Raw genomic sequence first — 15,601 nt, 5'->3', positions numbered from 1 at the left:
ACCAGCCCTACCCCTCTTTTGCATGTTCCTCAAAAGTAAGCCGCGGTTATATGCTACTAGCCTGAGGCACTGATCGATGCTGACCATGGTTACTATGAAACTTCTTCTCTCCGCTGCAACCCAAAAGAAAGCGCTATCAAGAAGCCCAATAACGTATAACAAAGGTGAATATTGAATATACAAGTTTTCTTTTTATCAATTACTCTATGCAGGTTGGAATGGGTCAAAGTCAAAGTGTTTTCGAGCAAGATCAATATAACCAGTATGCACAGTGCACTTACTTTAATCAAAAGGATATTTTGCGATTGTACAAGCGTTTCAGTAAACTAGATCCAGGCAGAATCAACCCGCGAATTGCTGACGTCTCAACTCGACTAACTTTTGCTCAAATGCAGTCTCTACCAGAACTACGAGAGAATCCGTTCAAGGACCGTATTTGTCAGGTGTTCAGTACTGATGGGCATGGCATCCACTTTGAGGACTTTCTTGATATGTTCTCTGTTCTGAGTTCACATGCTCCATGGGAACTGAAAGCTGCCTACGCATTCAGGATATTTGATTACAATGGAGATGCTGCCATCTGCAAAGCAGACATAAAGCAAATTGTTCGCAATTTGGCAGGTGAGATAGTATTTATACCCAACTCTTATAGTATGACCTCCAAAGTTGTTGTTTTCCTCTTGATTATTATATTAGGCCACTCCAAGTGACACTCTGGTTTCTGGTCCTGAAGTTTTTCTAATTGCATGCGGGCGGGCGGCTTTTCTCATTATGTCATTATTAATTTCACCTTATGAATCTCATTATTTTGCAAATGAACACACTATTTTGTACCGCATGGACCATTATGCGCATGCGTAGTAGAAATAATGGGATAGAAATCCAATAATGAGATAGAAATCCAAGAATAAAATCTGATGCGGGCGGTGGACCAGAAACCAGAGTATCACTTGGAGTGGCCTTAAGTACAGGACAGTCACAAACCGCCCAGAAATTTGCTTATAATTTTATTGTCTATTGTGAGCCCATAATTTGTGTTCAATTTCAAAAACTAAGAATTCCACGCGTGCATATACTGTATAATAAGTATGTATGCACATAATGTTCGATTGCTCATGCATGCAGGTGATTCTGTGAATGAAGATGAGCTGTACGAGATAGTGTCGGGTGTGATGCAAGAGTCGGATATTGCAAAAACCCACAGATTGACCTACACTGAGTTCGAACACGTTATTTCTAGAGCTCCAGATTTTGCTGACTTATTTCACGTCACTATCTAATCCCATGTATAACGTACTCTCATACTCAGTCACATGGCATACTTTTTATTCACCGTCTCATCACATGATAATTAAATTCAATTTTAATCAAATCGTCATTCATTGTCTGAGATTGAGAGGGTGTACAGTGCAAGGAATTATAATTATACATGCATGTATTGTTGATTTTAAAATTGAGAGAATGAATGAAAAGTATAAATTAATTGAGCCAAAAATTAGTATTGTAATTAAAATCAAGGGAGGGGAGGACATATAAAAACATAGATGGGGATTTAATCAAAGTCTATTTCTTTGTGAACAATTTCCTTATGGTGTTCGGCATCAAATTCTTCTACACTCGGTGAATTGGAGTAATTTCCACTGTGTCCACTGTCGTTTTCGGAATGGGGTATGTCGGCCCGTATTTGGTGCTGCGGACATTGCTGAGAGTCATCCTGAGTGATCTCAAGTCGGATCTGATCAGGCATTGTTCCACTATCAGTATCATCTTCTTCAATGTAGGCAGGATTCAGTTTGATAATGTTAGACTCGTGTAACGTTGTCGGCATTACGAGTTCGTTTTCCTCGGGGAGGGTGTCCAGACTCGACACACTTATTTTGTTGCCAGCACGAAGAACTCTTAAATTAGCGTTTTCGCTTGGAGTCAAGTTAACTGGTGAACTAGATCGGAAATTTGGGTTTACAATTGTGTCATCAAGTGATGTTCCAGAGCTTCCTCTGCGGATGTTATTTCGCCCATTCAGCGAGTCATCGTTGGAACTATCGCTCATGACACTACTCCGCCGTCTCCTGCCAAGCAGAGAAATTCTAAAAGGTTCCGGATCTGATATCTGACTCAAGTTACTATCACGACGGCCACTCGGCATTAAACCACCTTGAGATGATATTGATAGTCGCATTCGCGCGATGAATGTTGATCTAAGTCCTGGTACACTTCTGCCGTCACTAGTAGTCGAGGGCGTGATACCTGCTCTCGATCGAGCAATATCATGAGCAGTGCCTTCAAACATTTTCATTTTGCTGAGCACAAGAATCAAATTCTCTCGGAAGGCTTTAGTGGAGAGACTATACAAAATTGGATTGAGACAAGAATTTATCGGAAAGATAAAAACGATGGCCCATTTTGCAAAATTTATATCGTCAACGATACCATCTCCAAACACAGATGCCAAACCGACCAGAGCGATCGGAAACCAGCAAACAAAATTTGTGAAAACCAGTACAAACATTCGAATAGCCACTTTGATTTCCGTCTTTCGCCTGCTAGTGGAACTGCGTGACAAAGAGGATCTCTTACAGAAAATGTGGCTGAAGATGAAAATGTAAGTCAATGCAATGACTATAAATGCCAGACCCGTAGCAGCCAAGAGAAACACAACGTACGATTGATCAAGAGGAGACGTCGCTCTAAACGGTAAACATATTGAGACGGATCCGTAGTCACTTACTTCACCCGTCACAGGCAAAATGGCTATTAAGAATCCCAAAGCCCATCCAATTACCATCAAAATGGCAGCAACTCCCTTTGAGATTTTTCTTTTATGCATAGCGTTGATGATTGTGTAACCTCTCTCCAATGTGATGACAGTGAGCACATAGACAGATACAACAGTTGAAAGAATGGCAACAAAACCGGCAAATTGACAACCACCCTCTGTCCTCCATTTGATATCGTGAGCACTGAACTCTCCGAGAGTGAGCAAGTCCTCAATCGCAATAGCCATCAAGTAGATGCACATCAGGAAGTCTGCAAGAGCAAGATTAAAATAGAAGAAATGCATAACAAAAAAGTCCATTTTAGCACGGCGGATGATTAAAGTGTAGAAAATGAAAACAAAAATGACCAGGAGGTTTCCAAGCAGAGCAATGATAATTACAAACCATATGGCAATTCGGAGACTATTGTCTTCATTCAGAAGATCTACGCACGGATTAAAAGCATCAGGTGAGGGTGAGCATGTAGTATTCGCAAATGGTGATAGGATACTAATATCCCGAATGTTGCAACGAAATTGGGTGGTGGGATCCACTGAATTTGTCGTAGTAGCTTCTGTAGTAGTGGACATGGTATCATTAGAGATCTGAAGCATACAAACAAGCTGGGAATTGTTGGAAAGTTTAAACCAGTCGCTTGGTAGATTTTCAATTGCAGTGCAATTGGAACAAATAACCGAAACCTCGGGGCAATTATCATCAGTTTCAGTGTCCCTTTTTATTCTAGTTAGAGCAACTGCATCTCTTTTTTCCCTAGTATTACAATCACAGATACTTCTATTAAAGGCATTGCAGAATGAATCAGCAACATGAGATAGGTTGCATCGAGTGTTTTTGCATTCAGTACACAAATCTCTAACGTTTACATGTACATCAGGACTTTCGGTACAGTAGTTGCTATCGCAAGGAAGCGGTGGATCCGGGGTGGCTGAAGGTGTGGGGGACGGAGTACAGGTCACAATAGTGGTACTTATCGAGGGTCTACTAAGACAGCTGGGTGTGCTCGCAGGAGACGGTGAGATGCCATATTGAGATGATGACGTAGAAGTGACGTGTAAGGTGTCAGAAGTGACGTGTAAGGTAGACACAGGTGCCATTTGAGTTGAATATGAGCTGCTTTGGGTTGGAGATATGTCTACAACGATTGAGGATGGACTAGAAATGCAAAGGACAGTTGTGTTCATTCCTGATGAGTCTAAAGTTGCGTTTGTGTTTGTACAGTTAATTTCGCAGACATTCTGCACACACGTTAGACAAGGGAGCTGGGAGATATTACAAAATTCTTCTTGACTGATAACAGACACCTTTTCAGAGTCTGAGACATTAACAGCACTGATATCATCGATACACTGCTGACTTGTCACATTCAGGCATGTGTACATTGGAGCGCCAGTTGAACGTCGAATTATCCGTTTCGTTACAGACTGACTGCCTGCAAACTTTTTCAACAAATGTGAGCCAATTCTTTGGAGCAATGAACCAGCTGCACGTTTCGCACGATTGAATCCAAAGACAAATTGTTTGTGCTCTCCTCGCATTAAATGACAACACTGAGCATGGTACGGTAATTCAACTTTTTTGAGGAATGGAAATGTTTGGTTCTGAAATTCTGGTTCATCCACAAAAAAATCGATGTCTTTGAGTTGTCTACTTCCTCTCACATCCAGATCTTGAAGATGTGCTCGAATACTTGTTGTGACTGGAATACTCGTGATCTCAGTATACGCAAAATCCCTGCATTAAAAAAATACAGTGGCTCATTCAGTAAGCGTACCATTGTTATATTTATAAGCTTCAGTAATTATGTATGAACACAAAATAAATGAAGGCTATAATTTATAGGGCATCACCAGAGGAGGTACGACATCCGCGTCGCGTGTCATCCGCGTGTCTTAAACACACACATTTCGAACTTTGACCTAAGGAATGTGTGTCTAAAACGTTTCCTTTGACACGCGGATGTCATACCTCCTCTGGGGCATCACATTACGCTAATTATATCACCATGCAGGTTCAGTACAAGTGTACTTACATGTTTTTGATAGGTGTTCCTTCAAACACAGTGTCTTCCACGAGTGTAATACCATTATGACTGAAATCACTGTAAGAAAACGAAGACAGTGTAATTGTACGCACAATTAAATGAAGGCTATAAAGATAAACTGAAAGATAATAATAGCGACGTAATGTTGTTGGTTGTTGTTATTATTTTATTTATGCTTACACTGTAATTAGATTGCACTTGTTGGCAAGGACACTCCCCGTTAGTGACGTTATCAGATTGTTCTCAAACGATCTGTGATGGAAAGATTGATTATTGCCACGCCATCCGCTACATAAAGCATTTTCTGCACACAGTAGACATGCACTTACACTGTTTGAATCATATTCGTGTCTCGAAAAGCATCCTCAGGAATTTCTGCTATCTGATTCTCGTTAATTGATCTGTATTTGTGCAATTAATGATGATTAATTTGCCAACGTGTGTAAGTACTTAATTTGTGTGTTGTCACGCCTACTGTGTATAAATTACTAACTTACATAGAACGAAGATCAATGAGATTTTCCAGGGAGGGAAAAGTACGTAGACTGTTTTTATTCAAGGACCTACATAACAAGACGAAAGTGTAAACAAGTGTGTACTTAGTAGAGTATTTCTTGTTGTAGGTTGCAATTGTAAAATAGTACATATTCTGATAAAACAGGCACCTTTATCATATAGGCCATGCTTTTCTTAAAATTGGAATATTACGATACAAAACTACGTACATAGATAGTCTAACTTACACATATTGGAGACCTGGATTGGATAGAAACGCATCGCTGTCAATACTCTGTAGCGACCCTTCGATATTCCTGCATGTGTGGGTGGAGGGGGCGGGCACCAATTAATACGCATTTAAATCAAATCATGCATCTTTAAAGAAACAATATTCATTTCATTTGTAGGAAATATCGTTTATACTTACAGTCCTGTGAGACTGGGAAAAGCTTCCATCATTGTTCTACTCAGTCTTCCAATGGCTGGTGAGTTTTCTACAATTCTGTGCGTGCAAATATCAATAATCAATTACAATTGCAGTGATCCTTACCTAATACTATAATTATAAATGAGGGCAATCAAAATTTTTTCCTAGCGTCTTTAGTGAAGCATATTCGAGCAGTTGAAACACCCACGCAATACACCCACGCAATAATTATGTACACAACACCCACGCATTTTATAGCTATGCCGAGCAGTAAATTAGAGAAAGGTGTGAGGAGAACGACTGAGTACAGATCATGGGTATACATTACAGTATTCGGTAAATTGATGCTATTAAAAGATGTGGGGTGACTGCTAATGAGATTCATAGTTTTGTGCAAACAGGAAGGCCTATAATTATACGGTACAGGGAGTGCAAACAAATTCACGAAAATATTCTGATTGCCTTAGGTGATCTAGGCGATGTGTTGCCATAACAAACCAGCCTCTTCATTACACACACACACACACACACACACTTAAGTAAGTCCGATCATTAATTATATACAAAATCTGCATAACACAAGCCACCAACAATCTTATGTTAGCTACAAGCTCTTGCTCAGCTGGTACGAGCTAAATACAAGCTATTTACAAGCTATTTACAAGCATCCTTTTGTATGCAGTGGCTCATGTACTCATGATGCACAGTTCAAGTCCTGCCAAAGGTCAATATAGACTTACTTTCAAACGATCTCAGATTTTTAATACTTGTAAACAAAATAATATAACAGTAAAAATATGTAACAACAAAACAAGAGCACATGCATGCAGGCATGCAGCCACCTGCTTGCAAGTAAAATATACATGTCAAACACTTGAGCTATGAATTTAATTAACTACACATGCGCTGACATCTCTAACTGAATTCACTGTGTTTGTTTGTGTGTTAGTTTTATACAATGGAGGAGTGACTGAGTGATCGCCCACACCCACACGAATATACATACAATCATGATTGTATACAGGAGCACATAAAGAGAGTGTTCATAGTACACAACCGACTATTGTTTTACAGTGTACAATGTTGTAAGTTATTTTGTATAATCTTAAAATAGTCAAAAGTGGTGTATTGTATTATGCAATCCACTGTTCGAAAGTCACATAATAATTATAGGTAATTAGTGATATTACCAGCTGCACTGTCACACACTAGCAAACACAGCAAGACACGAGGTCTTTGATCTAACCCTAAAATCAAGTTGCAATGAAATACACAAAAGAACGATTACTGCACGCCTAATAAACAGAGTGATTGAGACCACAAGAGATTTGGTCCTTTGTGGAATGCAGGACAATCGTAAGCAGACAATGGCCCCCTCTCTCTTTAAGACCACACAGGCAGTCCCACGCGACCACAGCTGACCGATTCCCATTAGGAATTCCACAATTAATACTTAGGACGAACATAGCCTTTTAGGTGGGTATAAGATTGTGATATTAAGATAAGATCTAGACACATGTTACAAACCCTCAGGGCTAATTATCTGTGGGGGTGGACATTCCTGGAATCTTAGTTGTCTACAAATAATTTATACGTAGCTGGAAATAGAAGTTTTATAGCAAATACTGTACAAATAAAGCTGTGTAAGCCATGATTATGTCGCCGTTCAATTAGCGGGGACTCAACCGGCACTGTTCCTTTTATATAATAACACATGTAATGGTTGATTCACACTGGAACAACTAGTTGATCTAAACACAACTCAAATTACGACCATTAAAGACACACTAAAAATATGATCAAAATGATCCGTATTTAGGTAACACAAACACACTAATTAGAGCAATCAGAAACTCTAGCCGCAGATTATATACATTGTACCGTAAGAGATGCAACAGTATCAGACGGTGATTGGAATACTATCTAAGGGCAGGAAAGATGACCACCAACGCGCGCCAATACTCCTACAAGCTTACTTGACAGTATGAGGTGACAACAGATGCATAGACCACCCTCCAACACATGATCATGCTCTAACAGGTCTATCAAGTTACTAGCAAACAGGGAGAGAACATTCCCTAGAGAGGGAAACGTTAACCCTCAATTTTACAAAATTATTTTAACGTAGGTACTACCGTTTATATTGCTCTACCTCTGTCAATTTGGAGTTATTTAAAGGTAACATAATATATTTCCTTGAGAGTGTGCACCATTCTTCTGTAGTAACGAATAACATGCCCTCTATCCCAAGGGGATAAATACAGGTGTTAGCCATAATATCATAATATCGATATCCGTAACACTAATAATATAAGTATGTAAAGCATGAGGATATGTGCACACACACAGGTAATGTTTCCCACTTTCCGGCTCACCGTTTAGGTTCAAAGCACAAACACACGTCCTCGGGCTATCACTTCTAGCCAGGCTGTTATAAATATACTTTCTCAGGACAGGTTTAGCGACTTAATTACGTAGAGCTCTGTAACTGAATGGCTGCATTCCTATTTTACTAAGATCGAATAATTACTAGCACGGAAAACTTGGGTTGAAATGGAGATAATTATAAGAAATTGGGATATTATAGAATTTGACAGTTTTCTTGTCTTTGAAGAAGACTAGACTAATAAGGCAACAACTTGATTGGTCAATAAATCTATTTGACAAGGATCGTATAGTTTTCCACTTAGCACATTGTCTCAAGATGCTGCCCACATGTAGCCCACTGAAGTGGGGCAGGCATTATAGACAAAAGGGGAGCAAGACAGCACACAAGTATTGATGATGACATATAAATTTAACAGTCGGTTAATGAGGCACGACAATGCACATACCTGACATTGAGCGAATGAATCGCTATATACAGAGCATACGTATTATGTATGCAAACAGTGTTTATTTTGACGCAGAGAAGCTATATAATAGTTATAGCTATAAACCAATTCTATGAATGAATGGAAGAAATGAGAATCAGATATGCTGCATATAGCGATAATTATATAACGTTTTTTGTTTGGGTGTTACGCATGACTGAAAATGTGCCTATAAGGCTATAGCATGATTACAGTACCTATTAATAGGTTACAGCTCTCACCAGCAAAATGGCCTCCCTAACACATTAGTGCCATTGGTTTCTTGTAAATGGGATACACACTTTGACAATTTAATCAGATACTGTATACTTATAAAGAGGAAATCCCATGAGAGAGACCAAGTCAAGCGTGGAGTGTTTATACCACAAAGAAATGCACAGGTGGCATTTAGACAACAACCGACTGACGGAATTGTTTTATTATAGTACTTAATCGATTTAGCTTTGATTAGAGTAATACAGAAAAGAATGCTAATAACTTAAAGCAAAAGTGTGGGAGAAATGCTACAAAAACAAAGCATCTGCCTTCAAAACAATCACCTTTTACAATAGAAAACACAATACATTCCACACACACACATAATAATATTACAATACACATACCTCCCTCCACACACACACCCCCTCCACACACACACACTTCACACACACTGACTCACAGACAGGTGACGAACTCTGTGAAATTTTGAACCTGTTCCAGTGTCTCCAAATTTGTTTTGCATTGAAGTGTAGTTAATGGAATGCCCCCTGTACTCCCTTGAACACAAGTCTTTCCTAGGTCCCCTCGAAAGCATCCACAAAATTTGTTGTAATCCGAATTTCTAAATGCATCGAGAATCACACAGTCACTATCATCGTTGTCTACGGCTGATACTACCGTTGAGCGTCCAAATGAATAGAACGGAGATTCGAGTAATCCAGGCATAAGTAGAGCTGTGTACAAGACGAGAACAGCAAGAGATTGTAAAGATGCCATGGCCCCTCTAAAGAATCAAGGGCACTATCACAGTATGAGTGTTGCACTGCTTGTAGACTCTACACAGCTATGATCAACAGTTTACAGTAGTGGGTGGTGTATGTATATAGCTCAAGTAAATGTTTCTTTTGGCTTCTGGTGGTTTGCGAGTTGCAGGTACAATGGATGTACAGTCAGTCATACACGTACACACCCCCAATTTCGCTGTACTTTCAATAGGCAGATTTTGCTTGTAATCGACTTGAGTAGACACTTCTACCAATGATCTAAAACTGAGCTAGGTTTAGCATAACTGATCTGCAGGACGAGACTTGCAACCTTTTATTATAAGTAGAGGATGCTTAGTATCTAGTAACTTGAGATCCTGATGTGTTTCAATGCCTCGCTTTATAATAATCATCATCTTTAGCCTTTGCTCTAATTAATTATTAATTTTTTCAGCCGTTTATTTCACGACCATTACCAGCCATGCACTACTCCCACCCCACAAAATATAAATTCATTGCTATGCCATGCCAAGGAAGAAGAAGGAAGACAATAGACACTAGTATAAATTGAGTGCAACAGTACAGATGAGAATCTAGGAAGACAATAACTTGGATGACGGTACCAGAGTACAACATTGAGAATCTAGGAAGACAATATTAAACAGAATACTAATCGCTTTTAATAGTGTAATAAAAAAGTATATTCAAACAAGTGAAGCTGATGCATCCTTATAAATATTATTAAAGTGATTCTTTTTGATAATGTGGTGGCTTTTAGAAAAGCCAGTTTGTTGAGACAGTGCAGGAGGGTCACAGTTCTTAGGCCCTCTCACCACGGATTCTCCTAGCCAGCTGGATGTCCTTGGGCATGATGGTGACACGCTTGGCATGGATGGCACACAGGTTAGTGTCCTCAAACAGTCCAACCAAGTAAGCCTCAGATGCTTCCTGGAGAGCAGCCACAGCAGAGCTTTGGAATCTCAGGTCAGTCTTGAAATCTTGGGCAATCTCACGGACAAGCCTCTGGAAGGGTAGCTTCCTGATGAGGAGCTCGGTAGACTTCTGGTAACGTCTAATCTCACGGAGAGCGACAGTTCCAGGCCTGTAACGATGAGGCTTCTTCACTCCACCAGTAGCTGGGGCACTCTTGCGAGCAGCTTTGGTAGCCAATTGCTTCCTTGGAGCCTTTCCTCCAGTGGATTTCCTTGCAGTTTGCTTGGTACGAGCCATTGTACGATGAGAGCTGAGTTGCTTGAAGACTTGAGAAGAAGAGTTGAAATGAATGAAGTGTCTAGTAATAACAGGCTTTTTGTAGGCTCAAATTGCCCGCCAAACTGGTCAAATCTTATTGGTCAGTAATGCAAGCAATCTGATTGGTTGTTTACGTTTACCACAATGAAATTTGATCCTTGAGTCTTATCAAGCTCGCAACACATAGGGAAATACACATAAAACACATTTTCTATGTCAAAAAACATTGGGATAAAAGCATGCACTACTGAGACTTAATCTACAATCCTACATAGACTAGTTCTAATTATCTCCACTATGGCTATACAGTGACATCAGTCATGGAAGCTTTAGAATAAACGGTGGAGAAGGTAAGTCTTTGGCATATACTGGACACATTTTGAAAGTACATGGATCTGTACGCCAGCAGTAGCGAATCATCTTGGCAGTGTACTGAACTGGACAAGCAGGAAATTCAACAAACGCTGTTTGACTCCCTTTGACAGACTTCGCTGTTCCACCGATCCACATACTTTTGTTATTAGAGGCATCAACACAGCCAACTTCAAATCCGTACGGATATTTCAGCTCCAGTGGATTTTCACTAGTGTAGGTTACCGCCACTTTGATCAAACCATCCACAGCAGTGCTCCTGCAAAATAAAACACAATCTTGAATTATGTATTATATTTGAGAACGTACGATGGTAACAGAGGACTTGGAACACAAGGTAAAGGCTGCTCCCAAAGAAGGCAAATTGCGTATAAAGGTCGGTACCCAGCTCCCAAATAAACAGTTTGTGTACACAAAGTAAAAGCCGATTATGCAACAAAGTTTCCTATACAAAATGAGAGCTCTTCAATGTACTTACACAATTGCTGCTGAGCTGGCAATAGGCCCAAGATAGTCGACAGTCTTATCTCCGTACACCACAGCCATAGCTGCCCGTGACAACCTGTCCCCGACGTCTTGTTTGTCTCGAGGATGCACACTACCAAAGGGTGAGGTGGGGTCACCGAGGTCCATAGCCACGGCCATGAACACGTTCTGCAACCTGTCATTAGGAACGTATCCAACGTCCGCAGTTTGGGCCCAGCGAATGTCAGGGAAACCAGTATCAGACACGTTGTTATTGCCATTGGCTGCCAACTAAAATATAATTATTATAGACTGTAATGATATACCAAGGGTCAAATGTACGCTGCAATTAAATTCGCATTTAGAAGCTGAACATTTTGCTCCATTCTCTCTAACCTGAACAAATCCAAAACCCATATTATTGTCAGTAGCCCCGTCAGTTGAAGAGTGCCACTTCTCTCTCCAGTCATCGATCATGGCCGGGAAGGTGCAGTGGTAGCTCTGAGGTGCACCTGCATTGTACACGTAACAGCTCTAATTATACATAGCTTCAATATTACAACAAACGCAAGAAATAATGTACACTTGGTCCTACTAGCTGCTTTAACAAGTAAAGGAAATAATTTTTATAACAGTCTGAGTGTACAGTAGGTAGCTTAGTGTCCATAGCAAGGCAAAAACGTACATACATGTATGTATGCAATACAGACCTGCGTTAGCCTCCCCCTGGTACCAGATAGCTCCCTTGATGGTCATATTGAGAAAAGGTACAATCATGGCATTCCAGAGCACAGACGGAGAGCCAGGACCAGTCAATGAGGTGGGCCTGCAGTAAGTGTTATGATAGCTTGATCACATACACTTCAGTCAGATATATACGTGTACTTGTATACCATGATGTGCTTGAATATCAATCGAAAACTAATGTATGTAAAGCCAGTTATTAATCAATGGTTGGGCGCTGCCATAACTTGAATTCCGTGTATCTAATTTCAACGATTTTATGATTTTCTGAAAGCTTAGAATGATACCTTTTAAATGGTACCATCAAAGTTCATATTCAAGAGATAAAAGTATTTGCCAATTTGGACATACCATGGATTATAGCCCATGGTTCAAGGCCAAAAAATGACAAATTAGGGCCCCGACAAAATTTTGAATTTAAACACATCATTTGAAATATATTTTTCTTAGCTTTCAGAAAATCATAAAATTTTTAACATTGGATCAACGGTACTCAAGTTATGGCTGTTTAACTACAACCCCCCCTCCCCTGTTTAATAAGGCAATTTCATAGCAGTAACAAGTTAAGAAGGGACTAAAAACGATTGTGTACTTTTGTTTTCTCCACTTCTGAGTAGTGTCCGTTTTGTCCTTTTTGCATTTGGCAAGAGCGTCGGGAGAAGACCACGCCTCCACAGGTGTTCCACCCCAGTCAGTATCAACCAGACCTTTAGAGAGATTTCACACACATTATTTTCAATATTCAATAGGGCGTATATTCTGGTGTGGCATGAATCATCGACTGCAAACTTACCAATGGGGTACTTGAGGCTATCAAAAAGATCACGTCCAAAAAACCAGCAGGTGGCAGAGAAATAACCCCACGCCTTCCCTCCCACAGAGGCTACGATAAAAACACAATTTTCACACACACAAAAACAAAGGTCGTACAATAGCGGTTATATTCTGTGCACACGGGTTACGTTATTACCAGGTGAGGCAACGGTCCAGTTCTGCTCGATGGAAAGAAGTTCGTCTACTGGAGTGTTGGAGCTCTGCAGTGCAGCAGTGAACAGTCTCACCATTGGGTAGTTAGCGGCAGCAGCTATCTCAGCACTGGCATTGTACACCTGCAGTTCCAATAATTAATTGGCAAATTTGACACATTAATTTTCATAACGCTAAATTCATTTTACGGAGTGTTTTTTGATAGTCAAAATGGTTGGATTTGGACCAGAGAGCATGCAATCACTTAGTAAGCCAAGTGTTTGTACTTACCTGTGGCATTGCAAACTGCATGTTACTTTGTCCACTGCAAAGCCACACATCACCAAAAAGGACATCTTTGAGCTCGATCATGGTTTGATTTTGGTTGACAGCAGATATGGTGAAAGCTTTGGCCCCACCAGTAGTTGCAGGCAAAGTCACCTTCCACTTGCACATGCTAACATCACCACGGGCTATAATTATACAGAAAAGTTATAAAGTGAAAGACGTAAAAATAATGATATAGCTTTTTATACAAAAATTTTTCTACTTAATCAACCATCTGCCATACAATAGTTTGAGTACATAAGCTGCCTTCACTTGACAGAAATAGCTGAATGCATACATACAGTTGACGATGGTGGCATCCATTTTGGCTCCATCGAACATGACAGTGACATTCTCACAGCTGGGAGAGTAACCCCACACTCCAGCCTTGTAGGGAGACTGCTGCAGTACCATGTGATCACCAAACACGGTGGCAAACCTGAAGCTCTGAGCAGCTGGAAAGATGAAATAGATTATAAGGATGGCTAGCTACATATACAGTTGTAGTTGAAACCATTACATGTAATTCTTAACTAGCTAATACATGTACCTAATGGTTAACTTACATGCTCCAGTAGCCACAATGAGCAGACAAATCGACACAAAAGCAATTTGACCAGACATCTTTAAACCATGCAGCTAGCTCTTTGCAAGATTCAAGAAAAATAGATTATTATTATGTGTGGGAGTTGGCATGACCTCTAGATAGAAAGACATGAATGTTTCAAAACATGAATATTATAATAATTATAAATGATCAAAAGAATACATGTGATTAAGAGGGTTGCTGTTGTGTGTTTTGCAATTTAGTTCAATCCCCACTGGAAGATTTGGGAATATATTATTGTGGTTCACTGTCGCCATTCCTAGTTGTTGAGACTTTCTCTTCTTCTTTCTATTCAACTAAGATGAGACAGGAATGGTCGTATGTGAGATATTTGCACGAGTATACAAAACATTAAACTTACAATTTCTCTTAAATCAGGCATCGTAGCTACTGGCACTGATCGCTTGCGTGGACGCTTCGTTATTAAGACAGCTATATTATATGAAAGTGCAGGATAAACGTTTTAATCATCACACTGATTAAGTGCTTGCATACCTTGACTTTTGAGAGCTACAGCAGCAGTGGCAGATTGAGAAGATTTAGTGACAGTAGGAGAACGTGGGGACTTTTTGAGCTTGAGCTTCTTCACGACTACGAGAAACAACAAACACATCTTCACAAATAATAGAGAATGAAAATGAACTGTAGGATATAATGAGTATAGACAATTCAGAATTATTATAGTCATTGATGACCGTACATTTTATTAATATAAACACACTAGCTACCGTGTGTGGTCTTGGCTCCTGCAGCTGGTACAGGTGGTGGGGAGGCATGTTGTTGTTGCTGAGGTTTGGTTGATGGTTTAAATAGCTCTTTCAAGGATCCCAGAGACTCGCTGTCAAGCAGTTCAATAATGGAGCCAGTCAAGCTCTCAGTCTCACTAGCACTGTTGGGTGGATATTAATAAAGTGATTGTGACTATAGAGTATAAAGGCACTTACTCATCGTCCAGCAATGTCAGATCCTGAGGGAAGTACAAAACAATGATAATGCAATGTGTGGGAATGCGGCCTCAGTGCAATTAATACTTGAACTACCTGTACTATACTGTAGAGTCTACATGTATCAAAACTAAAAGTCAAGAAATCAAAGCCAACAATACAAATTCTGATTATTATTATATCACCTCATCTGACTCATCAAGCAGAGCATCGTCCATTGACATAGTAGAGATTTCAAACTTTTTGAAGGCTTGAGCAGTTTGTGGCCACGTGTAGGTACGTGTGTGAATTGTTACGGGTATCCCCCTTTCCAAAAGAAGGGTGGGGCTGGTTCTTGTGCAGATTGT

At 40.0% G+C, this 15,601-nt stretch overlaps 4 protein-coding genes across 4 annotated transcripts; 1 reads left to right on the top strand and 3 right to left on the bottom strand.

The window, feature by feature from the left end:
• The first annotated feature begins 51 nt into the window (after window positions 1-51).
• Window positions 52-1,378, top strand: LOC135344514 (calcium and integrin-binding family member 2-like). Its single transcript, XM_064541726.1, has 3 exons — window positions 52-164; window positions 213-621; window positions 1,126-1,378. Exons 2-3 carry the CDS (start codon window positions 219-221, stop codon window positions 1,278-1,280), a joined length of 558 nt encoding a protein of 185 aa, XP_064397796.1. The 5' UTR covers window positions 52-164; window positions 213-218; the 3' UTR covers window positions 1,281-1,378.
• On the bottom strand, window positions 1,362-10,011 carry LOC135344505 (uncharacterized). The gene is made up of 8 exons (XM_064541711.1): window positions 9,275-10,011; window positions 5,744-5,818; window positions 5,562-5,630; window positions 5,316-5,381; window positions 5,148-5,219; window positions 4,999-5,070; window positions 4,807-4,875; window positions 1,362-4,508 (listed from the first exon to the last, which is right to left on the bottom strand). The coding sequence occupies exons 1-8, from the start codon at window positions 9,589-9,591 to the stop codon at window positions 1,553-1,555; spliced, it is 3,696 nt and encodes a 1,231-aa protein (XP_064397781.1). The 5' UTR covers window positions 9,592-10,011; the 3' UTR covers window positions 1,362-1,552.
• Window positions 10,012-10,111: 100 nt separating this feature from the next.
• On the bottom strand, window positions 10,112-10,877 carry LOC135344515 (histone H3). The gene has a single exon (XM_064541727.1). The coding sequence runs from the start codon at window positions 10,806-10,808 to the stop codon at window positions 10,398-10,400; it is 411 nt and encodes a 136-aa protein (XP_064397797.1). The 5' UTR covers window positions 10,809-10,877; the 3' UTR covers window positions 10,112-10,397.
• Window positions 10,878-10,979: 102 nt separating this feature from the next.
• On the bottom strand, window positions 10,980-15,556 carry LOC135344507 (sialate O-acetylesterase-like). Its single transcript, XM_064541715.1, has 15 exons — window positions 15,440-15,556; window positions 15,255-15,277; window positions 15,039-15,199; window positions 14,806-14,901; window positions 14,672-14,742; window positions 14,270-14,606; window positions 14,006-14,158; window positions 13,668-13,849; window positions 13,381-13,519; window positions 13,204-13,293; window positions 13,003-13,117; window positions 12,377-12,492; window positions 12,063-12,178; window positions 11,680-11,957; window positions 10,980-11,460 (listed from the first exon to the last, which is right to left on the bottom strand). The coding sequence occupies exons 6-15, from the start codon at window positions 14,325-14,327 to the stop codon at window positions 11,148-11,150; spliced, it is 1,560 nt and encodes a 519-aa protein (XP_064397785.1). The 5' UTR covers window positions 14,328-14,606; window positions 14,672-14,742; window positions 14,806-14,901; window positions 15,039-15,199; window positions 15,255-15,277; window positions 15,440-15,556; the 3' UTR covers window positions 10,980-11,147.
• Window positions 15,557-15,601: the final 45 nt, after the last annotated feature.

Source organism: Halichondria panicea, chromosome 11 (genome assembly GCF_963675165.1).
Source record: "Halichondria panicea chromosome 11, odHalPani1.1, whole genome shotgun sequence".
Taxonomy (NCBI): Eukaryota; Metazoa; Porifera; class Demospongiae; order Suberitida; family Halichondriidae; genus Halichondria; species Halichondria panicea.
Note: the sequence above shows the minus strand (reverse complement) of the source record. Positions and strands in the feature narration are given on the sequence as shown.